Source organism: Camelina sativa, chromosome 9 (assembly GCF_030686135.1).
Source record: "Camelina sativa cultivar CO46 ecotype springtype chromosome 9, ASM3068613v1".
NCBI lineage: Eukaryota > Viridiplantae > Streptophyta > Magnoliopsida > Brassicales > Brassicaceae > Camelina > Camelina sativa.
The window spans coordinates 42,318,067-42,345,209 of record NC_141888.1 but is presented as its reverse complement, the minus strand read 5'-3'; the positions used below and the strand labels follow the sequence as shown (position 1 = coordinate 42,345,209).

Sequence of the window (27,143 nt, the reverse complement as noted above, 5' to 3'; positions counted from 1 at the left end):
TACACTTACTCTTCATTAGACAAGAAAAAACGACCAAAAAAACAAAAGCTAGAGAGAAAAGAAAAACACATCATGGAGCCTAAAAATACAATCTTTCTTGTTCTACTTCTATCAATAACCATTCTCCAATCTTCATCGTCCGCAAACCCAAGCCAGTCGGAACCAGACCGGTTCATTGTGTCTTCCTGCCAAACCACCCGATATCCATCACTATGCGTACATACACTCTCTGCTTACGCCACCAAGATCCGCCATAACAACGACCAAGATCTCGCCCAAACCGCTCTCACCATCAGCTTAGCTCGAGCCAAATCCGTTTCTATCTTCGTCGCCAAACTAACTAAAGAGTACGCTTTTTCTAACATTTTATTTTATTTTTTCAACTACACACTAGGCTTAAAACTAGATCGGTACTCTCTGGTTGCAGCCCGGAGTGTAAGAGTTTACAAAAGTTCTTCCTAACATTTTCTTCTTCTGTATATATAGGACACCAAGATTTAAACGTAGAGAATATTTAGCAATCAAAGATTGCATCGAAGTGCTAGGCAATAGCGTGGACCGGTTAGCTCAATCGGTTAAAGAACTGGGTCGAGCTGGCCATGCTGTGGCTAGTGAGGACTTCATGTGGAAAATGAGCAATGTTCAGACATGGGTCAGTGCCGCTTTGACGGACGAGAGAACGTGTCTAGATGGATTTTCGGATCATGCCATGGGAGGCAAATTGAAGAGGCTGATTCGGTTTAAGGTGGTTCACGTGGCTCAGGTCACTAGCAATGCTCTCGCTTTGGTTAATCAGTTTGCAGAGAAACGAAGTGTGAAGCTTCCCTAAATGGACTTTTTGTTTCTTAAAATGTGAAATTTTGGTTTTTGTATGTGAAAGTTTGAAACTAAACTTCAAAGTTGTATAAATTGTAATCTTTTTTTTTGTCGGTCGGAAAAGAAAACTTGAGATTGTGTAACAATCTTTGTTGTGTTCTGTATAATATTTTATTTTAAGATAAAAGATGATATAAATATACGTTTTTTTGGGTGTAAATTATAGATATACGGTAGTCATATTACTGATTTACTTCATGTTGGCATATGCTAACTTCTGCGTAAAGATATTACTGAACCGTATTAAATGCAGTTTTTGAGATTCAAAGTAAGCTCTAATATTTTGGAATTTTATTTTGCTACGTGTATAATGGTGCCTTCTACAATAGACTTACCTTTTATCACTATACTAAGATTACTTCACTCAAATTTTTTTTTTCTTATGTAACAAATAAACAGAGATAATAATACATAAATAGGAGAGAACGTTGGGAGACAAGATTTGTCCAAAGACAAAAGTCTTGATTTGTTTCTAGTGATTCAGGACAAAATTAACGTATTTTATACTACTAGTACATAATAATTTGAAAACAACTGAATTAAATAATACTGAAATCAAATAATTATTAAACTCTTTTAAAAAATAAGCCAATGATACACATCTTAACACTAACAGCTGTACAATTGATCACATGAACTGTAATATATGATGACACAGAGTTGAACTACTCACCCAACATTTTCAATTCAGAAATGAATCATTGATTCGACAATATTATTAGACAGTACTCTTTTCGTTTTATGATTTTTTTTTTTTTTTTTTTTTTTTTTTTTTTTTTTTTGTATAGAAACGACGCTTTCAAAATTTATCTCCTCTACCAATAATTTCCAAGTATTAATGGAATCGGTTCTTTTTTATAACAAAACATTTACCAGTGATTAATCTTATTAGTGTCTGTCTTGTAGCGAACTATTTCTTAAAATTTTGTTCATGTGCTCGACAATGACCAGCGTCGACCCATAAGGACAGGACAAGATTTTTTCAACGACAACTACCAAATTTTGTGATATGCAAAATTAAAATAAATCAAATACGAACTTTTGTTCCCGTAATTAACGGTTTGAAAGACGCAAAATATAAGACGAAGGGGAAACAGTATTTGGCCGACATAAAAGACGATACATATTCTAATGTTTTGGAAAAAGACGTTACGCATTTACTTGAACTATTATTCTACATTTTGTTCCTAATAATCTTAAAGTTCTATAAATAAAAAAAGTCAAGTTCCTCACGTTCATTTTTATATACCACGCTAATGTAGCCAGTAGCCACTAGCCAGGTCTCAAACTCTCAATGGGCCTGCATGGGCTATTTATGATGTGAGATACTAGATTTTGTTGTTCGCAAGTCGCAACAGATGATTTCATGAACCGATCGGAACTAGCATATGCCAAAAGGGCGATATAGTAGATCGGGTTATAAGTAATTTTATTACCTTTTTGGTTAAACACAAATTGTGATATCAAGTTTTGGTCATCCACAACATTCTTCAAGATTTGCATTTATTAAAATTTTTAATTAGTTAAACATTATATTTTCTTTGTAATGTACCATAATCTACCATTTCGCACTATTTAGTACTACTCCGTTAGTACTTAGTAGCTCATTTCATCATCATTTTATTCATAAATTTTATTTTAAATTTACAAAATAAAAATGTTGTATGAAACTAACTTTTATATATATTCCACTAAATATTTTAATAGAACTTTTCTTTAGGTTAAAATTAGTTAATAATAAAGAATATAAAATAGAATAAAGTCCAAATATCACCAAGACTTTTGTAAAAGGCATACTAATTCTTAAAAATATTATCTTAATCTGCATGCGAAACTGCTAAAGAATATTTATATATATCCAGATGAAAGTAACAGTGGGTTTAAAATTGGGGAGATTGATCATATGAAACATACGAATGTAAAGTTTTTACTATGATAAAACTTAAGGGATCAAATGCTCTCTTTATCTTTTGGTAAAAGAAAAAGGAGATTCGTTTTAACTTTTGTTTCATTAAGATTGAGTATGTGACGGCCAAGTGCCGACAAACAGATATATCTAGAGATCATGTTCGAAAGCTAACGCAAAAAGCAAACCTAAAAGATAAAAAGATAGGAACGATATTGTCCTAATATAACCTGAGACGATGATGCCAAGTTTTTAGTTGATTAGTTTTGGGTTATTGGAATTATATGATTTCATATTTGATAATACAATATGCTGCTTAGAATTTGGATCCTCATCGATCAAAGTATAGTTCAAACATGAATACGTTTTATGAATTTTCTAGTGTAAGTTTCGAAAGGCAATAAAATCAAGTTTGTTACGGTGTTTGATCGATTCTTCTGTGTACAGATCCATCTGATAAATTCACAATGCAAAATAAAAAGATTATAAAAGGAATTTTAAGTATTTAAGCTGAAACTTGGGATTTAGTTAAACCTATACAACGGAATCTTATTATCATATTAGACTAATATGATAATAAGATTTCGTATACCTTTTACCAATAGAAAAGTATGCTTGCAATAGCGATTTATGATGTTAACTTTTTTGGCCATCGGTTACAGGAAATTTTTTTTTTTGGCCATCGTTAATTAACGTCTACGAAACATCTAATTCATTATGGAAACGAATGTAACAGATTCATTATTATGAATATGAGTCATATCACTGTGCACTTGTGATTCTAATTTGGCGTCTGTTATAAGAATAATCAACTATATATAGACTCCTTCATATATATTTGTAATAGGTGATTGTAACATGCGTGCAGCTGCGCAAGCAACACTTTAACACAAACGAGCTTTGATTGATGACATGACATTGTGGAATAACGTAACTGAACGAAATAGTGAAATTTCTAAGCAAAACAAAAATTAATTAAAAAAATAACAAAATATCATAATTAATCATTTAGTTTGATATATAAATGTGAATTACCAACTAAAATCGTTACAACTAAAACCGTAACAATAATTAAATAAGAGCATAATTATAGATTTCTAACTAAAAACCAGTTTGACGATGAGTAAAGAGGCTGTGTGTTTTGTATACTAATCTAACTCTTTCGCATTTCTGATATATAACTCTAACACGTTAATTTTTTTCGAGATAATGGTTTTTTATTTATTCATCTCGGATCGAATTTTTGTTTTTGTTTTGTTTGGAACACATTTGCAAGTGACAGCTAGTTCAAAGCATGCAGACAAGGGCATGTAGTAAAATGCAAATGGCCAAAAATAGGCATTCAAATGATCACTATCTTTGAATAGCGTCTATCAGAAAAAGAAAGAGTGATCACATAATATCTTTACTTCTTTGAGACAAACAAGTCTAGTAGGTAAAATAATTGATATAAGAAGCATGCATGGGCTAGCAAAACTTGTTATGAATGAGAGCTATTGCTTCATTTGCTTATGCCAAAGAGCATCGGTCTAAAAAACAAAATTCTAATACAACACGTCAAGTCGTCAACACTACGTACGTACGTAAATGTGAAAATGATCATACTATTACGTTTTTGAAACCATAGTACAATGTAAAAACAAAATGTAAATGGAAAACCATTAAAAAATGTATAGATATTTTACATAATTTTTTGCGAAACCTAGCTAGTCTCTTCATAATTTTATAAGCGGAAAAAAATATGATGAAAATACATGCATTATTGACGCTATTTGTACAATAAAAAAAATCAATTCCATTAGAGAAATAAATATTTAAAACGTATCAACAATGAGAAATCACTTATGAACTAATAACTCTATAGTCTAAATTCATTTCGGTTTGTAATCTCAAGGTTGTTCTTCAAAAAAAAAAAAAGTTCCATATTTATAACAATTGGGTCTAAAACGTTTCCGAATAAATTTTAAGAACCTAGAGAATTCATTATATGATCATTAGAAGCGAATAACTACGGTGGTCACTTATTTATTTAATTTCAAAGCTTTGATTTATTGGTGATATATATGACCTTCAATAAACTGGGAACTATATCGCTGGACCAAACTGTATCGTTGGACTAATTAATTCATACAAATACAGGTTTAGAAAAACAAAATCTATTCTACAAGTTCAAGCTTCTCTTACAATAACTATGAAAATCAAATAACTAATTATTACAGCTAATAAAGAAGCAATATAAGAAAATTAATGAGTATTGTAAAGATGCAATATCTCAATATGTCTTTTCCTAATTGTAAAGAAGCAAGATAAGAAAACTAATGAGTATGGATAATGGACTATAAAGATACTAATAGAATTTTAAAATAAACAATTCACTACTTTAATTATTTTAATTTCTAGATTCATTATTGTATGGAAAGAAAGCTCCATTGCTAATATTTCACGCAAGTATTCATAAAACATATGACATACATATTAAAATATATTATATATGTGTGAAAAAATATATTTAACAACCAATTATATATATGTAAATAATATTTATTAATTTATAGATTATTTATAATCAATTAACGTTTTCTTTCATACTTTGGGAGTTATACTCTTTGGTTTAATTAAGATAAGAAAAATCGAACTCTTTTTTTCGTCGTTTATGAATAAAATAAGATATTTGATTGTATATGTGACAAATCCATAATACGTTAAACTACTTGAGCCAGATAAATGGGTAAGCCTTCTTCCCACCAAAAAACCTCAGCTCCAATCAAATAAGTTATTAGAGATATTAATAGACTCAACTAATTTTCTTTTCACAAGTTTCATTTTATGTCACATGTTCTATATATATACTTACATAAACACGCACATTCACATGATTAGTTCACCTTAGCCATTTCTCTTTAAAAAGGAAATCGTCGACGATCCAAAAAAAAGAAAGCACAAAACAAAGATGAAACTCTTATCTCAACCCCAAATCCTTCTTCTCTCCATAGCCATTCTTCTCTTCATCACATCATCATCATCATCATCATCATCATCATTATCACCATCACCATCACCATCACCATCACCATCATCATCATCACCATCATCATCACGATCACCACTATTATCACCATCATCATTACCATCACCATCATTATCACCAGCATCACCACCATCATCATCATCACCATCATCACCATCATCATCACCACCATCATCATCATCTTTATCAAGACATTTAAATCAAACCAACTTAGATTACATAAAAACTTCATGCAACCTCACACTCTACAAAACCCTTTGCTACATCTCTCTATCTCCTTACGCCTCAAAAATCATTTCCAGCCCTCAAAAACTCGCCATCACCGCCCTTAATCTCACCCTCACCTCAGCCAAGTCCGCCTCTAAATTCATCAAAAACGTTTCTCATGGAGGTGGTCTAGCACCTTTGGAAGCAGTTGCTGTTGCTGACTGCGTGGAAGAGATTGGAGACTCGGTGATTTCACTTCAAGATTCGATAAGAGAGTTGGACTCGATCAACCATAAAGATAGTCCGAAGTTTGAGATGGTTATGTCAGATGTTCAGACATGGGTTAGTGCTGCTCTCACGGATGATGATACATGTATGGATAGTTTAAGGAGAGTCAAAACGGTCGTGAAAGATTTGGTTCGGCAACATGTTGTTAAGGTTGCTCGGCTGACCAGCAACTCACTCGCTCTCATTAATATGTACGCCTCCACGCAAGAAAACTTATCATAGTCAAATGTTCATACACAAAAAGAAAAAAATGTTCTAATACTTTCATTACAAAAATAAAAAATGCTTATGATTGTATGTGTACTTTAGGTATTGTGATTTTTTAATTTCTGTATATAAAAAAATTGTATGTGAAGATTTTTTGTATTATATATTTTGATGGTGGTTGACAAGTTCAACCCCTTTGTCGGGCTCAAATTACGGCTAGGAGATATTGTATTAGTAAGATTCGGTAGTATAATTACTTAATTCGAATAGGGATTAATCATGATCTGTCTTGTTAAGCAAAACCTAGTTATATACTTGTATTGTACCTTTGTTCTGTCACATATGATTCATAACCTTTGTTTTTGTTTTCACTGTTTGTTTTGTACTCAACTATATAAGTTTTGTTTCTTTTCTTTTCACAACATTTACGTATAAGACTGGTATTGAAAGAGTAATTTTGGTTAGGAGGAAAAATCATAAATGAAACACGTACGAGCTACATTGAGAATGTCCTTGAGGACCTAGCTAGACTAGCCAGCTCTTCTGCTACTCAGTTATTATTACTTGTGTAACTTGAACACCTACCAAGAAGCATATTAATCCACATGTTTGTATATCGCCAATCAAGTTATGTTCCTTCAACCTCTTATTAAGTTTGGTTACTAGTTGTAGTTTTAGAGGAATCAAATTGGACTGAAACAGTGAAGAACACACCCCATACTTTTTATGGTTCCGGTTCGAATCAACTTGTTTTGCCAAAACCAATTAGACACTGACGTGTCTCTCCTTATCCATTTGAACCAATTAGAAAATTTATAGACCATATAATTTTATTTTTATAAACCAACGGTTCAGAAACAAACCACGCCAAGCCCAAAGGGCTTCGTTATCCCCAAGCCACAGAGTGATACGTTTTAGCCAAAGAGTGACCAAGAGGAAGAGGAAGAGGAAGAGGAAGAGGAAGAGGAAGACGAAGAAGTAGAAGAAGAAAGGAGCGATTTTGATAAACAAAAATGGCGGCGGATGCTCTGAGGATATCGAGTTCTAGTTCCGGTTCGTTGGTTTGTAATCTCAATGGTTCACAGAGACGACCTGTTCTTCTTCCTCTGTCTCACCGTGCTACGTTTCTGGGTCTTCCTCCTAAAGCTTCATCTTCTTCGATTTCTTCTTCAATTCCTCTGTTTCTGGGTACTTCTCGTATTGGGCTTGGTTCTTCCAAGCTCTCTCACAGGAAAAAACAATTCTCAGTCTTTGCTGCAGCCGAAGGTTTGTGTTCTGTAACTCTTTTACAAAGCTTCCATCTTTATCTCACTGAATTCGTTTTTTGCCGTCAAAGTTTGAAATTTTTTACATGCCTTCTAAGTGTTTGTTAAATTGCCTCTGAGAAGTGACTCTTCTAGTTAAGTTCTGATATTGCTAAAGCTGATTTGGCTTCATTGTGTTGTGTTATATAGCAGAGACGAAGCGTGCTGTGCCGCTTAAAGATTACAGAAACATTGGTATTATGGCTCACATAGACGCTGGGAAGACCACAACTACAGAGAGGATTCTTTACTACACAGGAAGAAACTACAAAATCGGTGAAGTCCATGAAGGAACAGCTACTATGGATTGGATGGAACAAGAGCAAGAAAGAGGAATCACTATTACTTCAGCTGCAACCACAACGTTTTGGGACAAACACAGGATCAACATTATTGATACACCGGGTCACGTCGATTTCACTCTTGAAGTGGAACGTGCTCTGAGAGTTCTCGATGGAGCTATATGCTTGTTCGATAGTGTTGCTGGTGTTGAGCCTCAGTCCGAGACTGTGTGGAGACAAGCTGATAAATACGGTGTGCCTAGGATTTGCTTTGTCAACAAAATGGACCGTCTTGGAGCTAACTTTTTCAGGACGAGGGATATGATTGTGACTAATTTGGGTGCTGAGCCATTGGTGCTTCAGATACCTATTGGTGCTGAAGATGTTTTTAAAGGTGTTGTTGATCTTGTGAGGATGAAAGCTATAGTTTGGTCAGGAGAAGAGCTTGGTGCCAAGTTCAACTACGAGGATATTCCAGCTGATCTTCAGGATTTGGCTCAAGAGTATCGGGCGGCGATGATGGAATTGATTGTTGATTTGGATGATGAGGTCATGGAGAACTATTTAGAAGGAGTTGAGCCTGACGAGGCCACAGTGAAGAGATTGGTTAGAAAAGGAACCATTACTGGCAAGTTTGTGCCTATTCTGTGTGGTTCAGCCTTTAAGAACAAAGGAGTACAGCCGTTACTTGATGCTGTGGTTGATTATCTTCCTTCGCCTGTTGAAGTGCCGCCAATGAATGGAACAGATCCTGAGAACCCGGAAGTTATCATCATAAGAAAACCAGATGATGACGAGCCATTCGCTGGTTTAGCATTCAAGATCATGAGTGATCCTTTTGTGGGTTCTCTTACATTTGTGAGGGTTTACTCAGGGAAACTCTCAGCTGGTTCTTACGTTCTGAATGCTAACAAAGGAAAGAAGGAGAGAATCGGAAGACTCTTGGAAATGCATGCAAACAGCAGAGAAGATGTTAAAGTGGCTTTAACTGGTGACATTGTCGCTCTTGCGGGTCTCAAAGATACAGTCACTGGAGAAACCCTGAGTGATCCAGAAAACCCTGTTGTTCTTGAACGTATGGACTTCCCTGATCCCGTCATCAAGGTAGCGATTGAGCCAAAAACAAAAGCTGACATTGATAAAATGGCAACGGGATTGATCAAGCTCGCTCAAGAAGACCCGTCTTTCCATTTTTCTCGTGATGAAGAGATGAACCAAACTGTCATTGAAGGAATGGGAGAACTTCATCTCGAGATCATCGTTGACAGACTGAAAAGAGAGTTCAAGGTAAAACGTTAACCTAAAATCTATTCTCTTCTTCACGTCTCCAAGCGTCTAATTCCTTTTCATCTTTCAGGTTGAGGCTAACGTTGGTGCACCACAAGTCAACTACCGTGAGAGTATCTCCAAAATATCTGAAGTGAAATACACACACAAGAAGCAATCAGGTGGACAAGGTCAGTTTGCTGATATTACAGTCCGATTTGAGCCACTGACAGCAGGATCAGGATACGAATTCAAGAGTGAGATCAAAGGAGGAGCTGTGCCAAGAGAGTATATTCCTGGTGTCATGAAAGGACTTGAAGAGTGTATGGGATCTGGTGTGCTTGCTGGTTTCCCGGTTGTTGATGTCCGTGCTTGTCTAGTTGACGGATCTTACCATGATGTTGACTCAAGCGTGCTAGCTTTCCAGCTTGCTGCAAGAGGAGCTTTCCGTGAAGGGATGAAGAAAGCAGGTCCAAAAATGCTGGAACCTATCATGAGAGTTGAAGTTGTTACACCAGACGAACATCTTGGAGATGTCATTGGTGATCTTAACTCAAGAAGAGGTCAAATCAACAGCTTTGGAGACAAACCCGGTGGTCTCAAGGTATGAAAAAAAAACGAATTCTAAGATCGGGTGATAAAAACAAATCCAAACTTGTTTGATGAATCTGATATTGACATTGTTGTTGTAGGTGGTGGACTCTCTGGTTCCATTAGCAGAGATGTTTCAGTATGTGAGTACGTTGAGAGGCATGACAAAAGGTCGGGCGTCTTACTCAATGCAATTGGCTAAGTTCGATGTTGTTCCTCAGCATATTCAGAACCAGCTTTCGAACAAGGATCAAGAAGTTGCTGCTTAGACAGAATTTTTGTTCCTACACTAAAAGCTTATTGTGATTTTGTTTGATTTCATACAGCAGTCTATGTATGCTAATCAAATTTGTGAAGACAAGGTTGTTATTGTCTTAAAACACATGGATATGAGAGAAAAATGATATATCAAAAAAGTCTGAAAATGACGAAGAATTTGATCTTAGTGTTTGAAGTTGTAAAAGAGTAACAAATCAGCGGAAATCGAAATCAATAATGTCTTCACTTCTGGGTTTATTTCATCTGGACAATTCCTGAGCTGATCAGCTTTTGGATTTTGTTCATGATCATTGGGTTCTGCATGTGTTTTTGTGCTGCTGCTGGATTCTCCTGGAGATCAGACAGTACCTGTTCAAGCAACATGTTGGATATTGGTGAGACGTAACAACATAGAGATAGCTCAATTTTGGTTTCCAGGATTGCTCCCAGAAGTTTGATCTTAAAACTAGAGAGATTTGTGAACTGTAACATAATCTAGAGAAGTTTGTTTGTTTATTTACCTGTCTCATTACAGGATCTGTGAGAATGTTCTGGATTTCTGGGTCTTGCATTCCCTTAGCCTGTGATAATAAGAAAAAAAAAGAAAGCAAAATCCCAAAATTTTAACCTAACATTACAGGGTTTTCTCATAACCGAAAAACGAAAAAGTTTCGAGACAGTAACAGAAACTGACCTGTCGTTCTTTCAACTCCTCGGGAGTAAGGTCACCACGGTTTGCTTTGTTGATCTGTTGTACACATCTGCAGAATAGAGAGTTTCAGAACATGTTACATAGGCATATATTGACATAACTAGATATAGTGAATAATCCTTTTTTGACTACACATATATAAAATACCTTCTAACACCATCGAGAAGTTCTTGATTGTTAGGATCGTGTTTGAGACCCAGCTGGTAAGTTTCCATTGCGTTTTCATACTCCTTCATGAAGAATTGGACTGCACCTTTTCTGCTGTATCCCTTTGAGAATGTCGGATCGAGCTCGATACATTTTTCTGCATCCTTCAATCCTTCGGGCATTGCCGTCAGTTTGGTGTAACATGCAGCCCGGTTGCTATATGCCTATGTTTAACAACAAAGAGGTAAACAAGTTATTAAAACAGTCAATTATGGAATTCTTTATGCGCATAACATTGAAGCACATATGACAATGTCAATGAATAGGCCTTACTCTCGGGTCTTTTGGGTTCCTCTTGATCGCTTCAGTGTAATGTCTCACAGCTTCAGGATACTTTTGCTCCTTGAAAAACTCATTACCTGTATCACAAACACAACAGCAGAATGTTAGCTCAGCATCCTTTACCAAGTTTTCAGAGTTTCTTTCCTCACATAAACAAGATACAATGGCAAAGCAACTACCTTTCTCACGCTCCTCATCACCGATACTAGGATCATAATACTCTTGCTGCTCCAACTCTTTCTTTGCTCTTTCTGCCTCATTCAATCTCTTCAACGTTTCTGGATTACGATGCTCAGTAAGAGCCTTCTGGTAAGTCTCAATCACTGGTTCATAGTCTTTTGAGACTTTAGCCATCTTCCCCAAAGCAGTTCCTTTCCTAGTCAAAGCTTTAGCTACCATCTTGTAATCTGACCTAAGCTCTCTACCCCTTTCAACAGCCTTATCACAATCCTTGATGCACTCATCAAACTGAATCAAACACACACATACACATTTAGACTCATAACCTCATGCCAAACAAATCTACACTAATGTAAAAAAAGAGAGGACTTTATATATAGAGAGATTTGAAAACTATACCTTTCCCATCTCCAGATGAACAGCAGCACGATTAGTGATATAAGAGATATCTTCATCATCAATCTCCATAGCAGTGGAGTAATGCTGGATTGCAGTTTCAAAGTCCTTCTTCTTATACGCAGCATTCCCCAACTCCTTCTCCTTCTGAGCTTTAAGCTTCTTCTCCTTCTTCTCCTTCTCTTCTCCAAACTCCGGCTCAGGTTCAGGCACCGGCTCAGGTTTCCGTTTCTTCTCTACCTCAGGCTGCTCCTTCCTAGAAGGCACAGCCATCTCTTCCTCCCCAATCTCCATATCATCTCCAGCCTGCTGAGACCTAATCTGAACATTCAACAAAACCCCAAGAGCTTGCATAACCCTCTGATCTTTCAAATAAAGATTGAGATTGCTAGGGTTTCTCTGAATCTCCTGCATCATGTTAACAAAATCAGGCTGTTTCAAAAATCCTCTCGTCGACGGATCCGCCGTCAATTTCGACCACATCTCCGGTCCCTGAAAAGCATCACCAAACGGATTCGGCACCGAAGAGGCGCGTGACCTAGACGCGGAGGCTTTCGCATCGGCTAAACCCGATTTCAAACCTTCGTTAGTTGGATCAATCTCGAGCCCCTTCGAGTAGGCCTCCACGGCTTCATCGAACTGGTTTAGACCTAAGTGAGCAGCACCGAGACGGCTGTAACCTTTTCCCCAATCTGGTTTGAGTTCAACAGTCTTCTTCGCGTCTGAGAGAGCTTCGTCGTAGTGATGAAGCGACGCATGAGCAGCGGAACGGTTCGAGAAGAGGACGTGGTTGGTTGGTGTTAGGTTGATGGCTTCGGTGAAGTGATTCACGGCGGAATCGAAGTCGCCGGAGGAGAAAGCTGCGTTTCCTTTAGCTTTTGCTTCGTCGGCCATGGTTTTGAATCTGAGAGAGTCTTCTGGTTTCTTCTGGAAGATACCTTTGAAAGAAGGGTTAATGAATGGGGTTTTGGTTTCGAGAGAGATGTTTGGGTATGCGTATATATATCTTTGATCGATATGTAGTGTGTTTGGTTAGGGTTAATATTTATCCTTATCACGTTTATTCATAATCAGTGCTTTTTCATAAGACGGCGTCGTATTGGCTACATTGACTCAACGCTATTTCTCCGGTATAGAGTGTTTGTTCAGGGTTAATAGTATCCTAGTCACGTTTATTCATAAAGTGTGTATATTAATAAACCGACGTAGTGTATGTGTAAACGACGTCGTGTCAGTCTACAATAACTCTAAGTAGACAACGCTTCTTCTCCGGACTGGAGAACCTCAGAAGTATTTCAGTTTGGTTAGTTTTGTTCTTATTTCGTTATTATTGGACGATATTTGTAGTTCCCAGCGATTTCACATTACTCATTGAAAAGTTTCTCATTCGTTATGAATATTAGTGATCTCATTCGTTATTCATGTTTGATTCTTGGGTTTTTGATTTGGTGTTAAGCAATGTTGCATCTGATCCCAAGATTTGGCTTGATGCGGTTACTTTGGTGGCAAGAAGCAATTGACAAAAAACTCTACACCAAAAAAACTATAAACCATCCAGCTACACAAGCTCTGTCTTAGGCAATATCGGAGCATATAACATCAGTAAACCTTGGCTAAAGCGCTCGGTTGAAGCTAGAATCCGAGATGCACAAAGAGAAGCAGACGATATCCCATAGAGCATCGACGAGCTAGAGAAAATACACAATAGGCACAATATCCACGCTTTTGTACAACACCCTCCAAGCAGTTAGAATAGTTCAACAAAGCGGATCACATAGCTTCACACAAAGAAACCCTAAGACATGAATGTTAAACTCGAGTGGTTAACCCTAAGAGTTTTCGAGTTATAATACAAATTTACAAATGGAGATGTGACCGTTACAAGTAAAAGAACTTACTACACTAATACAAACAATATACAGTTTCGTCTGTTATAGAGGAACAAGCTCATCATCAATTTCGTCTGCTTCACACCATTGGCGTTTCCTACAAAATCCTGAAATCATCATCCTAGTGTCTGAAACAACATCAGGCTCGAGTCCTATGAAGACAAGGCTATATAACAAGTCCCAAGCATCATCCATACTACCAATCTTGCACATCCCCTGACTCCAATATTAACCCTCCACAACATCCCCTCATCAAAACCCAAATCTACTCCTCTCTTAACGTCTCTCTATCTACATCCCTTTTATAGACTTTGTCACTTCACCATAAGCTTCTTTTTAAGTTCAACATACTTGGAAACCACACGCTTATACCAACAATAAGGACAATAAAAATTGCCAAATTCATCAAAATCAGGTTCATCAGATGCACAGCTTTGATGAATAGCTATGGAACATTCCTCACTATAACATACCAACACCCAATCGTCTTCCCCATTACACACGAAACAAGTCTTACCCTTTACCACATTCTCATCACTACCACTTACCTTAACTTGCCCTCCTAAATCTTCTTGACTCTGAGCTTTCTTCTTCTTCTTCTCCTTCTCTTCTCCAAACTCCGTCTCAAGTTTCCGTTTCTTCCGTGACCTAGACGCATCAGCTAAACCCGATTTCAAACCTTGGTTACTCGGATCGATCTCAAGCCCCTTCGAGTACGCCTCCACGGCTTCATCGAACTGGTTAAGCCCTAAGTGAGCAGCACCGATACGGCTGTAACCTTTTCCCCAATCTGGTTTGAGTTCAACAGTCTTCTTCGCGTCTAAGAGAGCTTCGTCGTAGTGATGAAGCGACGCGTGAGCAGCGGAACGGTTCGAGAAGAGAATGTGATTGGTTGGTGCTAAGTTGATAGCTTCGGTGAAGTGATTCACGGCGGAATCGAAGTCACCGGCGGCGAAAGCTGCGTTTCCTTTAGCTTTTGCTTCGTCCGCCATTGTTGATTTTTTTTTTTTTGCAGTCTTCTTGATTTCAAGGGAGATGTTTGGGTATGTGTATATATTGAGTGTTTGGTTATGGTTAATATTATCCTGAACACGTTTATCATTAAACAGTGCATTATAATTAAACCGGTCAGTTCATAAACCGACCTCTGTAAACGACGTCGTATTTATATACATTGACCCAACGCTACTTCTCCGGCACAATTGTTTCAGAGATCGGGTCGAACTCAAAAGATCGATTTTAGATGATAAATTGGTTCCGTAATAATATTTTCTGATTTGGATTGAAGAATAGGATTACTCAAGTTTGGGTAAGGTTTTGTTCTCATTTCGTTATTATTGGGACGACATTTATAGTTTCCAGCGATTTCACATTACTCATTGGAAAATTTCTGTGAATTTTAGTGATCTCACTTGTTATTTCAGGTTTGTGATCTTAGGTTTTTGATTTTGTGTTAAGCATTGTTGAAAAGTTCTTATTTTGTTTGTTAAATACCAATACCAAAGCTTTGTCCACCAAGTGTTTGTGTTAATTCCTGAATGACTTTTCATATGTATGACATTGTCAGATTCGCATGAACTGATTTGTTTTTGTGGTTCATATGGTTGTAGGAGAAGATAAAGAAACACACTTTGAGTTAAACTGATGAGTGGAGGAGGTTCGAGTAGTTTGCGTTCAGCATTGTCCTATTGTGTGCAGCAAGTTCGAAACTATGACTATCATCACTACCTCTGTCTCCTTGAACTCCCAACTGAGATGCGTAAAGCTGCATTTGCTCTCCGAGCATTCAATGTAGAAACTGCAAGAGCCATGGATGTTGCATCTGATCCCAAGATTGGCTTGATGCGTTTACTTTGGTGGCAAGATGCAATTGACAAACTCTACACCAAAAAACCCATTAACCATCCAGCTGCACAAGCTCTTTCTTGGGCAATATCAGAGCATAACATCAGTAGACCTTGGCTAAAACGCTCAGTTGAAGCTAGAATCCGAGATGCGGAAAGAGAAGTAGACGATATACCAGAGAGCATCGAGGAGCTAGAGAAATACGCAGAAGAGACAGTATCAACACTTTTGTACAACACCCTCCAAGCTGGTGGAATTAGTTCAACAACAGCGGATCACGCAGCTTCACACATTGGCAAAGCTAGTGGTCTTGTCTTGCTACTGAAATCATTACCTTACCACTGTACCAGAAACCGTCACCAAAGTTACATCCCTGCGAAACTCGCTGAGAAGCACGGGTTGCTCGTGAAACAAGGTGGGCGATTAGAAATCCTTCTGGATAACGATTCAAGAGAAGGACTATGCAATGTCGTGTTTGATATTGCATCTGTTGCCAATGCCCATCTCCTGAAAGCTCGTGAACTGGCGGGAAAGGTTCCTAATGAAGCTAAACCCGTTCTGCTTCATTCTGTGCCGGTACAAGTTCTTCTGGATTCGTTAAGTAAAGTACAATTCGATGTGTTTGATCCGAGGATTCAAAGAGGTGTCCTTGGTGTTCCTCCACTATTGTTTCAATTTAAACTCAAGTGGTATTCATGGAGAGGAATGTTCTGAAAACTTCTCTCTTTTTTTTTTCTCTGTTTCAAAGACGTTACATTAAATTTCCTGTGTGTCTGTTGTAATAATACAAAATTTACAAATGGTGATGTGATCGTTACAAATAAAATGTATGTCCTACTTCTTACAATTAATATACAGTTTCATGTGTTATAGTGGAATAAGTCCATCTTCTTGCATTTTCCTATACAACATATCTGCTTTATCCCATTGCCGTATCCTACAAAAGCCTGAGATCATCGTAGTGTATGACACAACATCAGGTTCAACTCCTTTGAGAGCAAGGCTACAAAACAAATCCCAAGCATCTTCAACATTACCAATCTTGCACATTCCATGAATGACAATATTATATGTAGTGATATCAAGATCCATTTCACTCTTTTGCATATTCTCGAATAGCATCAATGCTTTCTCTACCTTCCAGTTACTACAAAGCCCGTATAACAAAATGCTGTAGGTCCTAATACTTGGACGAGGATCCATCCTTCTGAAGATTTCTTGAGCGACTTCTGATTTACCAGCTTGAAAACATCCCTGGATAATAGTGTTGTAAGTGACAGTATCGCCAACTAATCCTCTTTGAGACATCTCGCGGAAGAGTTTAGTTCCTTCATCTACCCTCTCAGACTTGCAGAACCCATTTATGAGAGTATTATAAGTCACTACATCGGGGAAACAACCCTTTGTTACCATCAAATCAAGCATTTCTTTGGCATCATCTACCTGACCGTGCATACAAAGCCCATTGATCATCGAATTGTAAGTGAACACATCAGGATTTATTGACCTTCTTCTCATCTCCTCATACAACTTCTCCGCCTCCAAAAAGTTCCCATCTTTCACAAACGCATCGATCAACGCAGTGAAAGTGATTACATTAGGAACAACATCCCTCATTACCATATCACTCAACAGGCGAGAAGCATCACTCCATCTACCAGAACTACAAAGACCAGTCACAAGAGAGTTGTACGTAACAGCATCCGCTCTAACCCCATCTTTTTCCATCCTCTCAAACAGCTCCAACGCATCATTCACCAATCTAACTTTACAAAACCCATCAATGATGGTATTGTAGATAACAACATCTGGTTTACACCCCATCTCCTCCATATTACTAACCAAAGATACAGCATCAAAAACTCTATTCCCTTGACAAAACCCATTAATCAAAGAACTAACCGTGACAACATCGGGCTCGTAACCACACTTCATCATCTTCCCAACAACAGATAAAGCAACAACAAACCGAGAGCATCGACACAAAGAATTAATCACAATGTTGTAAGTATAAAGATCATGCCCGATTCCACAAACCTCCATATGCCGAAACAGAGAGATCACAAGTTCGTAGTTCTTCGATTTGGCGATTCGACTCAACAGTTTACTGAATTCAACAATTGAAGGAAGAGGACGAGACTCAATCATGTTACAGAACACATCAATAGCATCGTCTAAATTCACATTACGATCCCTAATTTTACTCGACGACCTCTTAGTAGTAAAAGTTCTTCCCCAGAAACAGCTAGTTACTACAGGGTTACATTTCTCCAGAAGACACAGATTGAGAAATTTCTTAGCTTTCGATGCAATTGAGATCGTGATCGATCTCTGCATTTGATTTGATTTGAGCTCTCGTTTTGGTTTCGTAAGCTCTGTCTCTGGAAATGGCTAAAACCCTAAACCCCTTTTAGGATCAATCTCCATGAGGAAGGGATAGAGACGACGATGACGAAAGCGAGAGATATAAAAACCGGTTCAATTCCGGTTTACTAGTTTTGTAATCGAACCGGGTTTAGTTTTAATTTAATTATTTCTATTATTTGTCGTTGTAACGGTGATATTTAACATTCGTTTGTGAAGCCCACCAGTGTACACGTGTCTCGGTTAGATTTTGCATGTTCTCTGTTGTGTCGCAAGCTGACAATTAACTTTGATTTTTATTTCTAGATGAGATGTAATATTCCAAAATATTCAATCGTCGACATCACAATCATTTTAATTTATATTTTGGATTTTCTTATTAATATAAAAGATTATCAAAATTAACGCGTTAAATTACGTGGGTTTAAAGATCTTTATGGCTTTTAGTTCTTGTCTAGGAGGAGCTTATAAAATTATATTTATAACGAATAAGCTCTTTCCGACTTAAAAAGCATATGCTAACTTTAATCAAGTGCTTCATAATATAAAGTTTATATTGTATAATCAGGTGGCCTTAATTGTAATTAGATAACTCAAAACTTTGTTGACAAAACAGATATAAAATTTTATTCAGTTTTATATCATTGATATATTATTATTAGTACACTATATTAGCTAAGCTCTATTAACACCAGACTTTGCTTTTTATAGTTGTTCTCTCAAAAAGCCTCTCTCTCTCTCTCTCTTTTTATCTCTGTGCCTACCATGGCTAAGTCTTGCTATTTCAAACCAGCTCTTCTTCTTCTTCTATTACTTTTCCTGGTTCGGGCCGAGTCACGCGGTCGTTTCGAGCCAAAGATTCTTATGCCGACAGAGGAAGCTAAACCGGCTGACCAAGACGAAGATGGTATCGGTACAAGATGGGCGGTTCTTGTCGCAGGCTCTTCTGGATATGGGAATTACAGACACCAGGTACACATATACACATCTTCTCACATATTTTTGGTTCCTAACAAATTGATTCTATTTTGAACAAAAATAAAATAAAAAGCAAATCGATTCTATTATTCTTTATTTAATTCATTGATGACAATTATTTTTGGTCTTGAGAATATTCCTATGACATGCAAATATTTATTTAATTACTTTCTTTATATAATAATATTTTTTATGAATTGATTAGAGTGAATTTCTCCATATCTCAATCTATTGTCATTTAAGAAAAAGATTCTGAAATTTATATTGATTTAAGCTATGTATTAAAAGTGTTTTGTTGCTTTTGTTTTGAATTTTGATAACTAGTGTTTTGTTGCTTTGTGTTAAAGGCTGACGTGTGTCACGCGTATCAAATACTGAGAAAGGGAGGTTTACAAGAAGAGAATATAGTAGTTATGATGTATGATGACATCGCAAACAACCCACTCAATCCTCGTCCCGGTACTCTCATCAATCATCCCAACGGCGACGATGTTTACGCCGGAGTCCCTAAGGTATGTATCCCTTGTTTAGCATGAATTATTAAACTTAATCCGAGCAAGCAATAACTCTGTATTTGGGATTGGAATATCTTCTCGTAATTAATATCGGTGGTCTTGATGTGACCTATGTTTCGGTCCAACTAACGTCTTATCAGGTTTTAGAGCTTTATTTTAATATTTTATATTTAAGATTTTTTTCTCTAGAATATTTTTTAAATTATACTTTCTTCTTTGTCTAGGGCGCTTAATTAAGGTTGTTAATTAATTTTAAATATATTATTGGATCTATCGTGTTAGAGATGGTGACTTGGGCACTACACAACAATTATAGTGATAGAGAGACTAGGGACATTTGCTATGGTAAACCAAACTTTATGTGTGGACCTTTGATTGGTATCGCTCTTTAGATTTATTATAACCACTAATTGTTTTCCGTTTTTAATAGTTTGTGACTTTGTTCAGTTATTTACTTTTTGAAATATCCTTTTTTTTTTCAGGACTATACCGGTAGTAACGTTACGGCTGCGAATTTCTATGCTGTACTTCTAGGCGACCAAAAGGCTGTTAAAGGTGGAAGCGGTAAGGTCATTGCTAGCAAGCCCAACGATCACATTTTCGTATATTATGCGGATCATGGTGGTCCCGGAGTTCTTGGTAATTTTATCAACTCTTTGTGACCTTAATTGTGTTGTTTCCGATTAGATAACATCTTTCTTATGAGGCTTGTAATCGATTGCTTATAATGGTTTTATTTTTTTTATTTGATCAATTGGTCAGGGATGCCAAACACGCCTCACATATATGCAGCTGATTTTATTGGAACGCTTAAGAAGAAGCATGCTTCTGGAACATATAAAGAGATGGTAATAACAATTTAACTATTTTGTTGAGTGTTTTATTTCTTTTGTTATAAGTATACAGTAAATGTAATAATTGTGAAACATGTCGTGCAGGTTATATACGTAGAAGCGTGCGAAAGCGGGAGCATATTCGAAGGGATAATGCCAAAGGACTTGAACATTTACGTAACAACGGCTTCAAATGCACAAGAGAGTAGTTACGGAACATATTGTCCTGGCATGAATCCGTCACCCCCATCTGAATATATCACTTGCTTAGGGGATTTATATAGTGTCGCGTGGATGGAAGACAGGTACACATTTATCTAATAATTAGGTTCTTTTATGTTCATATGCATTGGTTTATTTTGTGTGGTCGTCTTTCTATATGCAGTGAGAATCACAATTTAAAGAAAGAGACCATAAAGCAACAATACCAAAAGGTACTGTGAAATTTTATTTTACGTATGATGGTTGGTTTGGAAATGTGAAATATATATTGGATCTTTTTATTCTGGTGTGTAGGTGAAGATGCGGACGTCAAACTACAATACCTATTCAGCTGGCTCTCATGTGATGGAATACGGTAACGATAGTCTTAAGTCGGAGAAGCTTTATCTATACCAAGGGTTTGATCCAGCCACTGTTAATCTCCCTCCAAACGAATTACTGGTCAAGTCACAAGTGGGAGTCGTTAACCAACGCGACGCGGACCTTCTATTCCTTTGGCACATGGTAATGAGCTAAACTGTTTTGGTTACGAAGTTATCATTTTTGGTTTTCTTATTTGACTTCAAAGATTTAGCTTACTTAAAACCATATTGGCTTTGATTTTAGTATCGGACATCGGAAGATGGTTCAAGGAAGAAGGATGACACATTGAAGGAACTAACTGAAACAACGAGGCATAGGAAGCATTTAGACTCAAGCGTCGAACTGATAGGCACGGTTTTGTTTGGTCCCGCAATGAATATTCTTAACTCAATTAGAGAACCCGGTTTGCCTTTGGTCGACGATTGGGAATGTCTTAAATCAACGGTACTCACTCCTGTTTAATTTTGTTCATATTATTGTTTAAAGGATTGGATATAACGTTATTGAAATTTCTTAGGTACGCGTATTTGAGACGCATTGTGGATCACTCACACAATACGGGATGAAACATATGCGAGCGTTTGCAAACGTTTGTAACAACGGTGTCTCAAAAGAGCTGATGGAGGAGGCTTCCGCTGCAGCATGTGGTGGTTATAATGAAGCTCGCTACATGTTGCATCCATCAATCCTAGGCTATAGCGCCTGAGAGATTTTGAGGCTTATCTTATTTTAAAGTGTTTCAAGTTATAATGTTACTATGGTTTGAAAATAAAAGAAATGTTTAGTATATGTAAATACGTACGGTGCAATAAGGTCGTCTAACTTTTCTTTATCTACTGTTTGCTTTTTAGTAAGACTTTTGTTAAATATGTTGTTACCATTTACATGTAAAAAATCTATAGTGATCAGCATCCGGTTCATTAGGGACTACAACCTGACATTCAAGTCTCAGTATGTTTTCTACAAAATGTTAAAATGTAATGATATGCAACATTTATAACATTCTCTAGCGAAATGGAACTAGGAATTAGAAAAGAATAAACTGAAATGGATTTGACAGAGAAGAAGTTGAACACTAGTGTTTAGCTTTGGATAAATAGGCCCATATCCCCTCCAAAAATATATATTTATTCACTAACATTATCATCTTTAAGTACTAGTCACTAGACCTATAATATGGTTCTAAATTCCACAATTTATCTTTCCTTTTTATTTTATCTTATAATTACTGCCATCATTGATCCGAAGAAGACATACAAACCAATATGCAATCATTATCCTCCATTTCTATTATACATTTCACTTTAGATATAAATAATTAAATCGTAGTATATAGGTAAATGAATATTAAAAAAAATCTGAATCTGCAGTTATTTGTCATCACGCCTTGAGCTGCCCAACAGTGAAATCATGAAGGTTGGTGTGCATATGTTTTTCTTTGTGCGCTAGATATATAGTTGACTTTAATAGTCAACGAGTCAACTTAAACAAAACTTATAATCATAATAGAATGCGACATTTTCTAATTACGCATAATCAAACTAACAAATTTGATTTGTTGACAAAATTTCATTGGTAGGGTTCTGATAAAGGTTTGAGCTGTATGTATTTTGACCCCATCCCCAAAAAAAAAAAAAATACAGGTTTGAATTTAGATGTAATAATTTTTAACCAATTAATATCCTATGATTCTTTTTTTTTTCTTAAAGCTTTAAGATACTTATTAATCTGTCATTGGGTCTACGTACCTTTACGTGTTACTTTGAGAAAGTTGGTGATACATGAAATTATAATCCGAATTATTGGCTGAGAACGTGTTGAGTTACTATTCAATCATATGCTGTAATTTTTTCGTGCTCAGTCATTCATGAAATAATTAGAAGTTGGTATGATAGTATACCATTAAAGCCATGTAATATTTTTTTTGTTTGTTTAAGTGGCATAATCAACGATATTAATGAATTTTCTAATTAGCATGAGTGTAAACTATATAAGATGATGTATAGTATAGACAAAATTAAGTGATTCTCACAGATCCATGTTTAACAAAACATAGGTATTGTCGAATATGGGTTGGAGTCTACTATTGTATAGTTACACAATGAACTATATAGAGCTCGTATATGGGTTGGAGTATGAAGCATGATGGAGAATATGGGTTGGAGTATGAAGCATGATGGACTATTTTTCTTTAATGTTGTTTCGAACTTTTTTTTTTGTTAAAAGGCATGTTGTTTCGAACTTTTCAAACGTAATAAGTTATGTTCTCATCGGACAAGAAACTGACAAGAGAAACAAACTTCTCCACGTGTTCTAAATTATAGGGCTTTTCTGTAATGATTAATGTTAAGAGGCTTCTAATTTTGAAGAACTGATCTGTCTTTTTAATTTATTTTGGAGACGAAATGAAGAACTCTGTCTTCTTTCTTATTAAATGGGTTCATGCGACGTCAAATGCGTACATCCCCCAACCCCCCACCACCACACGAAACTTATCCTTTACACAATTGGACCGGTGTTTTAAAAATCTGATGCATAGCCGACGAAATAAGAAGTTCAACATTCATATTATTGATTAGTATTAGTTAGACCATAATTAGTATGCGGTTCGTCGAATAATATTGTAGATATACTAGTTGAGCATTCAGTATATATTTTATATAGGTGAAATTACCAAACTTCTGCCACCTTTGTCATGCGTATGTATAGTATATTTGGTTGTCTAGTCCATTTTATACATTTTACTAAAATGATTAACTCTATATATGTATTTTAATTTAGACTTTTTTTTTCTTTTCAAACATGTGTAATTGGGGAGACTTAACAAGTGTGGCCCTCTTCATGGTACAAAAGCTTCCTTTAGCTATATCTGGAAATTCTTCTTCTAGAATACAACCTCTAAAATGTAACAATGTGAGTGCATAATCTATACAATATTAGTGTGTATCGGTTATGTGTATATATTATACTATATATAATTCATAATGGTAAATTGGTTTGTCAAAAAATGGTAAATTAATTGGTAACGTGCGATTTCAGCAGTATCTATATGAAAATATTTTTTTTGATATTTTCTATTAACTAGAATCCGTAAGTGGAAGAGGAAACGAGAAGAATTAAAAAGTGTATCTCTAATTAAGATATTTATCTATCACCACTATTAGTAAATAAATTTTGTTTGCTTCTTTTAGAGATGCTATTCAGTTATATATTTTAGTAAAAATATGTACATAAGTACAAACAAAATATACTATTATTTTAAAATCCATTATACATTATATATGTTTGATGTTAGTGGATCAAGTATTTGTAAATCATGATTCAAAGATTTTGGAATCTTGATGTTGTTTGATTAAAACTGTAAATACATTATCAAAACCCATTGTTATCCAAAACTGTAAAAATTTAAGCATTTCATTTGAATAAAATTAATAAAAACTGTAAAAATTTAATGAAATTTTATTGATAAGTAAATTACCTGCACATGCATAATTTGCGGTGAGTTAGTCAAATGTCTATGAGATCATTTTGGCAAGCACCGTATCTCCCATGTCATGAACTCATCCCTGTTATGGAAGACATACAAACAGTTAGTAACTAAAAGCAAACTATTACAATATATATATATAAAATACTAATCAGTAACTTGCAAATTAGGTGCATATTTATCTTTATATATTTGAAACACGATACATATATATAGCTAATGAATTTGGGGTTAAAAACCTTAATACAAATATCACATTTAAATTTGCCTTAATTATGAAATGTATATAAAAAATATATGTATCATATTATTATGTAAATAAATAATAACTTTTCTAATTTTTTTTAGTGAAATCGTAACAATATATAAAAACTAAAAATGGTGTTAGGATTTAGGATATTTCTGAATTTAAAAAGATATTACTTTTTAAGTGATAAAGTGATCATATCATTTATATGTAAAATTGACACCAAAATAAAATTTTAATTATTTCGGTTCATTTATTAAAGTATCATATTTCGTTCGTATTTTTTAATGTATATGTTAGTATATTCAATTAAATATTATTCTATACAATACTACATTTTTTAATTATATACCGTACCAAAAAAATTTACAACTTAGTAATCATAAGGGTCTTCCATTATTTGTTTTGGTTCCAATTTTTACTATACTATGCATATGATTATTTACCAAACAAGTGCTACTTTTATATAAAACAAAACAAAGTCTTGTTGTTCTAAAGTTTTCCATGTTCCACTTACGGTAGGTGGCCAATAGGAAATCACCAAAACGTATACATATATGTTTATCATTACGTATATATAAAATTGTCATGTCAAACTTTTACTAAACTCGAACAATTTATCAGCATAAAGATAATATTAAGACGTACATTAATTATATATGGTCGATTGTGGCCAAGAAAAAAAGATATTGTAACCGATTATTCATATACATTTGGATCAAAATATCAAAATATAAGCTCCAATTCATGTATATATTGATTATTTTCAGTCAAACAAATTTTAATGAAGATGTCGTATAAGTTGGGACAAAAAAATGACACTTTTTAGGATCACGCACTTTACTTTTGCTTTACTTCTATCTTTCGTTTCAACAATACGAATTAAATAAATAAATTATTAAAAACTCAATGCGAATTTTCCAAATTTTTATTAATAAATTTCGCTGAAAACAAACTTTGCCCTAAAGTCCCAAACTTCAGCCGCAGACCTGAATTTTGATGAAGTTACCTAAAGTTGTACTATAATCTATATATAACTTACCTAATTTAGATCTTAAAACAGTAGTATTTTGTTAATTAGTTGGTTTAGTTACTAACATATCTATCATGTAATTCTGTAAGAAGAGTGTTTTTTTTTTTTGGATCAACGTAATTAAAAGAGTGTTTAAGTTATAAGTTAAAGTTTAACTGTCAATCAATTCTCAAGAGCAGAAATTTATAAACAAGTCAACTTAAATCAGTTTCATTTGTGAACTTAATTTGAAATGTTTCTTATAATCTAATATATTATAAATATGCAAATTATATAATATAATCTAATGACATTTCCAATCGTAACCAGAAAACAACATAAGAGACTAATCAACAAATTTTTCTAATGTATTTATTGATCAAATATGTAAGTATTTACAAAGACTAGCGAAGATATAAGAAAAACAGAGTTTTATATTGGCAGCTCTTTCTGTGGCCCTGGCAAGTATACCTGAATCGACAGAACTTTCTTCTCTTCTATTTCTGTAGTAATTAACAACATTAACACTTGGTTAAGCAAATGTTATATTGAAAAAACTAGCAGGGCGAGGGAATTATATAGGACATGGCATTCAAACTGAAACTATGGTCATGGTCTCATGGAAACGGAAACTCCGATCAACATCACTAAATCGATACCATCAAATTTATCACTAAATCGCTAAATCTGATATTGAACCACAAGTTTACACAGTGTTTTTCGTGGATGCTAGTGCGTAGTTCATAGGATCGATACTGAACAACTCTTCTATTGAATTAAAAGAGTTGGGTGAAAGTAGAAACTTAAAGTCTATATATATATAAGTTCTTTTAACAGGAAAGCAATAAGTGATAAGTATATTAATGATTTAAATTTCAAAAATCAATTAAAATGTGTGATGTAATATTCAAAAAATATTTCACAAATAATTAAGAACGGGATAAGTAATAACGGGATGGGACGACCCCCACATGACGGAACAGCAAATTGTGAGATTAATGATCGAAGCCTACCTCACGCCGGACCATCACCCGCCACGTCATCTCATTCCAATTGTTGGCGGGCCCTTCATTCCACTATTACTGGCTCAAATTCTACTTCTTATCATTTTTTAATTTTTACTCATTAATATGAATTATATATTTTTTGTTATTCTATAATTTGGCTAAACTTCTGTTCAGAGAAAATTAGATACTTCCTTTGGCTTCAATAAGGGTATCAATAATACGTAATGTCACTGCTTCCATTAGTTAGACAAATAAACCTTTTTATCACTAAAATTTGGTGGCAGCATATACACACTATGATTGCAATTGATGGTTTGTGTTTTTGGACACTACCATTGGTTCACATAATACCATGAGAATAAATGTAAGAATTGTGGTTTTAGTAAGATTTT

At 35.3% G+C, this 27,143-nt stretch overlaps 7 protein-coding genes and 1 pseudogene across 11 annotated transcripts; 5 read left to right on the top strand and 3 right to left on the bottom strand.

The window, feature by feature from the left end:
- On the top strand, positions 1 to 1,036 carry LOC104714618 (pectinesterase inhibitor 9-like). Its single transcript, XM_019229685.2, has 2 exons — positions 1 to 347; positions 487 to 1,036. The coding sequence occupies exons 1-2, from the start codon at positions 73 to 75 to the stop codon at positions 827 to 829; spliced, it is 618 nt and encodes a 205-aa protein (XP_019085230.2). The 5' UTR covers positions 1 to 72; the 3' UTR covers positions 830 to 1,036.
- A 4,566-nt stretch (positions 1,037 to 5,602) lies between these two features.
- On the top strand, positions 5,603 to 6,722 carry LOC104714617 (pectinesterase inhibitor 10 pseudogene; annotated as a pseudogene). The gene has a single exon (XR_015565562.1). The product of XR_015565562.1 is annotated as a pectinesterase inhibitor 10 pseudogene (transcript).
- A 475-nt stretch (positions 6,723 to 7,197) lies between these two features.
- Positions 7,198 to 10,399, top strand: LOC104714615 (elongation factor G, chloroplastic). Of its 2 annotated transcripts, none has more exons than XM_010432047.2 (4): positions 7,198 to 7,778; positions 7,967 to 9,384; positions 9,455 to 9,967; positions 10,056 to 10,399. In XM_010432047.2, exons 1-4 carry the CDS (start codon positions 7,526 to 7,528, stop codon positions 10,221 to 10,223), a joined length of 2,352 nt encoding a protein of 783 aa, XP_010430349.2. In that variant the 5' UTR covers positions 7,198 to 7,525; the 3' UTR covers positions 10,224 to 10,399. The 2 variants fall into 2 exon arrangements, with proteins under 2 accessions (XP_010430349.2, XP_010430350.2); XM_010432048.3 differs by having other exon boundaries at positions 7,270 to 7,778; positions 7,970 to 9,384.
- Positions 10,345 to 13,017, bottom strand: LOC104714614 (hsp70-Hsp90 organizing protein 2). Its single transcript, XM_087466353.1, has 7 exons — positions 11,993 to 13,017; positions 11,593 to 11,881; positions 11,405 to 11,490; positions 11,072 to 11,295; positions 10,907 to 10,973; positions 10,734 to 10,793; positions 10,345 to 10,581 (listed from the first exon to the last, which is right to left on the bottom strand). Exons 1-7 carry the CDS (start codon positions 12,881 to 12,883, stop codon positions 10,468 to 10,470), a joined length of 1,731 nt encoding a protein of 576 aa, XP_087322479.1. The 5' UTR covers positions 12,884 to 13,017; the 3' UTR covers positions 10,345 to 10,467.
- A 488-nt stretch (positions 13,018 to 13,505) lies between these two features.
- Positions 13,506 to 14,916, bottom strand: LOC104714613 (hsp70-Hsp90 organizing protein 2). 3 transcript variants are annotated; one of them, XR_015566477.1, is made up of 3 exons: positions 14,427 to 14,916; positions 13,888 to 13,975; positions 13,506 to 13,784 (listed from the first exon to the last, which is right to left on the bottom strand). XR_015566477.1 is itself a non-coding variant. In XM_010432044.3 (2 exons), the coding sequence occupies exons 1-2, from the start codon at positions 14,868 to 14,870 to the stop codon at positions 13,958 to 13,960; spliced, it is 462 nt and encodes a 153-aa protein (XP_010430346.1). In that variant the 5' UTR covers positions 14,871 to 14,916; the 3' UTR covers positions 13,697 to 13,957. The 3 variants fall into 3 exon arrangements, 1 of the variants encoding a protein (XP_010430346.1); XR_015566476.1 differs by having other exon boundaries at positions 13,888 to 14,915; XM_010432044.3 differs by having other exon boundaries at positions 13,697 to 13,975.
- A 107-nt stretch (positions 14,917 to 15,023) lies between these two features.
- Positions 15,024 to 16,601, top strand: LOC104714612 (uncharacterized). Its single transcript, XM_010432041.3, has 2 exons — positions 15,024 to 15,187; positions 15,489 to 16,601. The coding sequence occupies exon 2, from the start codon at positions 15,523 to 15,525 to the stop codon at positions 16,435 to 16,437; it is 915 nt and encodes a 304-aa protein (XP_010430343.1). The 5' UTR covers positions 15,024 to 15,187; positions 15,489 to 15,522; the 3' UTR covers positions 16,438 to 16,601.
- Positions 16,475 to 18,155, bottom strand: LOC104714611 (uncharacterized). The gene has a single exon (XM_019229683.2). The coding sequence runs from the start codon at positions 18,058 to 18,060 to the stop codon at positions 16,591 to 16,593; it is 1,470 nt and encodes a 489-aa protein (XP_019085228.1). The 5' UTR covers positions 18,061 to 18,155; the 3' UTR covers positions 16,475 to 16,590.
- Positions 18,156 to 18,426: 271 nt separating this feature from the next.
- Positions 18,427 to 21,865, top strand: LOC104714610 (vacuolar-processing enzyme beta-isozyme). Its single transcript, XM_010432039.3, has 9 exons — positions 18,427 to 19,059; positions 19,413 to 19,577; positions 20,063 to 20,219; positions 20,343 to 20,428; positions 20,519 to 20,718; positions 20,799 to 20,847; positions 20,930 to 21,139; positions 21,242 to 21,442; positions 21,516 to 21,865. Exons 1-9 carry the CDS (start codon positions 18,853 to 18,855, stop codon positions 21,702 to 21,704), a joined length of 1,464 nt encoding a protein of 487 aa, XP_010430341.1. The 5' UTR covers positions 18,427 to 18,852; the 3' UTR covers positions 21,705 to 21,865.
- Positions 21,866 to 27,143: the final 5,278 nt, after the last annotated feature.

What these genes read in the sequence shown, in the direction of transcription:
- LOC104714611 (XM_019229683.2), bottom strand. Translation starts at nt 18,060, where the DNA reads ATGCAGAGATCGATCACGATCTCAATTGCATCGAAAGCTAAGAAATTT.
- LOC104714618 (XM_019229685.2), top strand. Translation starts at nt 73, where the DNA reads ATGGAGCCTAAAAATACAATCTTTCTTGTTCTACTTCTATCAATAACC. An exon ending in GTCGCCAAACTAACTAAAGA is followed by an intron (nt 348 to 486) that starts GTACGCTTTTTC and finishes CTGTATATATAG; the next exon opens with GACACCAAGATTTAAACGTA.
- LOC104714612 (XM_010432041.3), top strand. Translation starts at nt 15,523, where the DNA reads ATGAGTGGAGGAGGTTCGAGTAGTTTGCGTTCAGCATTGTCCTATTGT.
- LOC104714614 (XM_087466353.1), bottom strand. Translation starts at nt 12,883, where the DNA reads ATGGCCGACGAAGCAAAAGCTAAAGGAAACGCAGCTTTCTCCTCCGGC. An exon ending in TTCATCTGGAGATGGGAAAG is followed by an intron (nt 11,882 to 11,992) that starts GTATAGTTTTCA and finishes TGTTTGATTCAG; the next exon opens with TTTGATGAGTGCATCAAGGA. An exon ending in GGAACCCAAAAGACCCGAGA is followed by an intron (nt 11,296 to 11,404) that starts GTAAGGCCTATT and finishes TGTTAAACATAG; the next exon opens with GCATATAGCAACCGGGCTGC.
- LOC104714613 (XM_010432044.3), bottom strand. Translation starts at nt 14,870, where the DNA reads ATGGCGGACGAAGCAAAAGCTAAAGGAAACGCAGCTTTCGCCGCCGGT.
- LOC104714615 (XM_010432047.2), top strand. Translation starts at nt 7,526, where the DNA reads ATGGCGGCGGATGCTCTGAGGATATCGAGTTCTAGTTCCGGTTCGTTG. An exon ending in GACTGAAAAGAGAGTTCAAG is followed by an intron (nt 9,385 to 9,454) that starts GTAAAACGTTAA and finishes TTCATCTTTCAG; the next exon opens with GTTGAGGCTAACGTTGGTGC. An exon ending in ACAAACCCGGTGGTCTCAAG is followed by an intron (nt 9,968 to 10,055) that starts GTATGAAAAAAA and finishes TTGTTGTTGTAG; the next exon opens with GTGGTGGACTCTCTGGTTCC.
- LOC104714610 (XM_010432039.3), top strand. Translation starts at nt 18,853, where the DNA reads ATGGCTAAGTCTTGCTATTTCAAACCAGCTCTTCTTCTTCTTCTATTA. An exon ending in CTGGAACATATAAAGAGATG is followed by an intron (nt 20,429 to 20,518) that starts GTAATAACAATT and finishes CATGTCGTGCAG; the next exon opens with GTTATATACGTAGAAGCGTG. An exon ending in TAAAGCAACAATACCAAAAG is followed by an intron (nt 20,848 to 20,929) that starts GTACTGTGAAAT and finishes TCTGGTGTGTAG; the next exon opens with GTGAAGATGCGGACGTCAAA.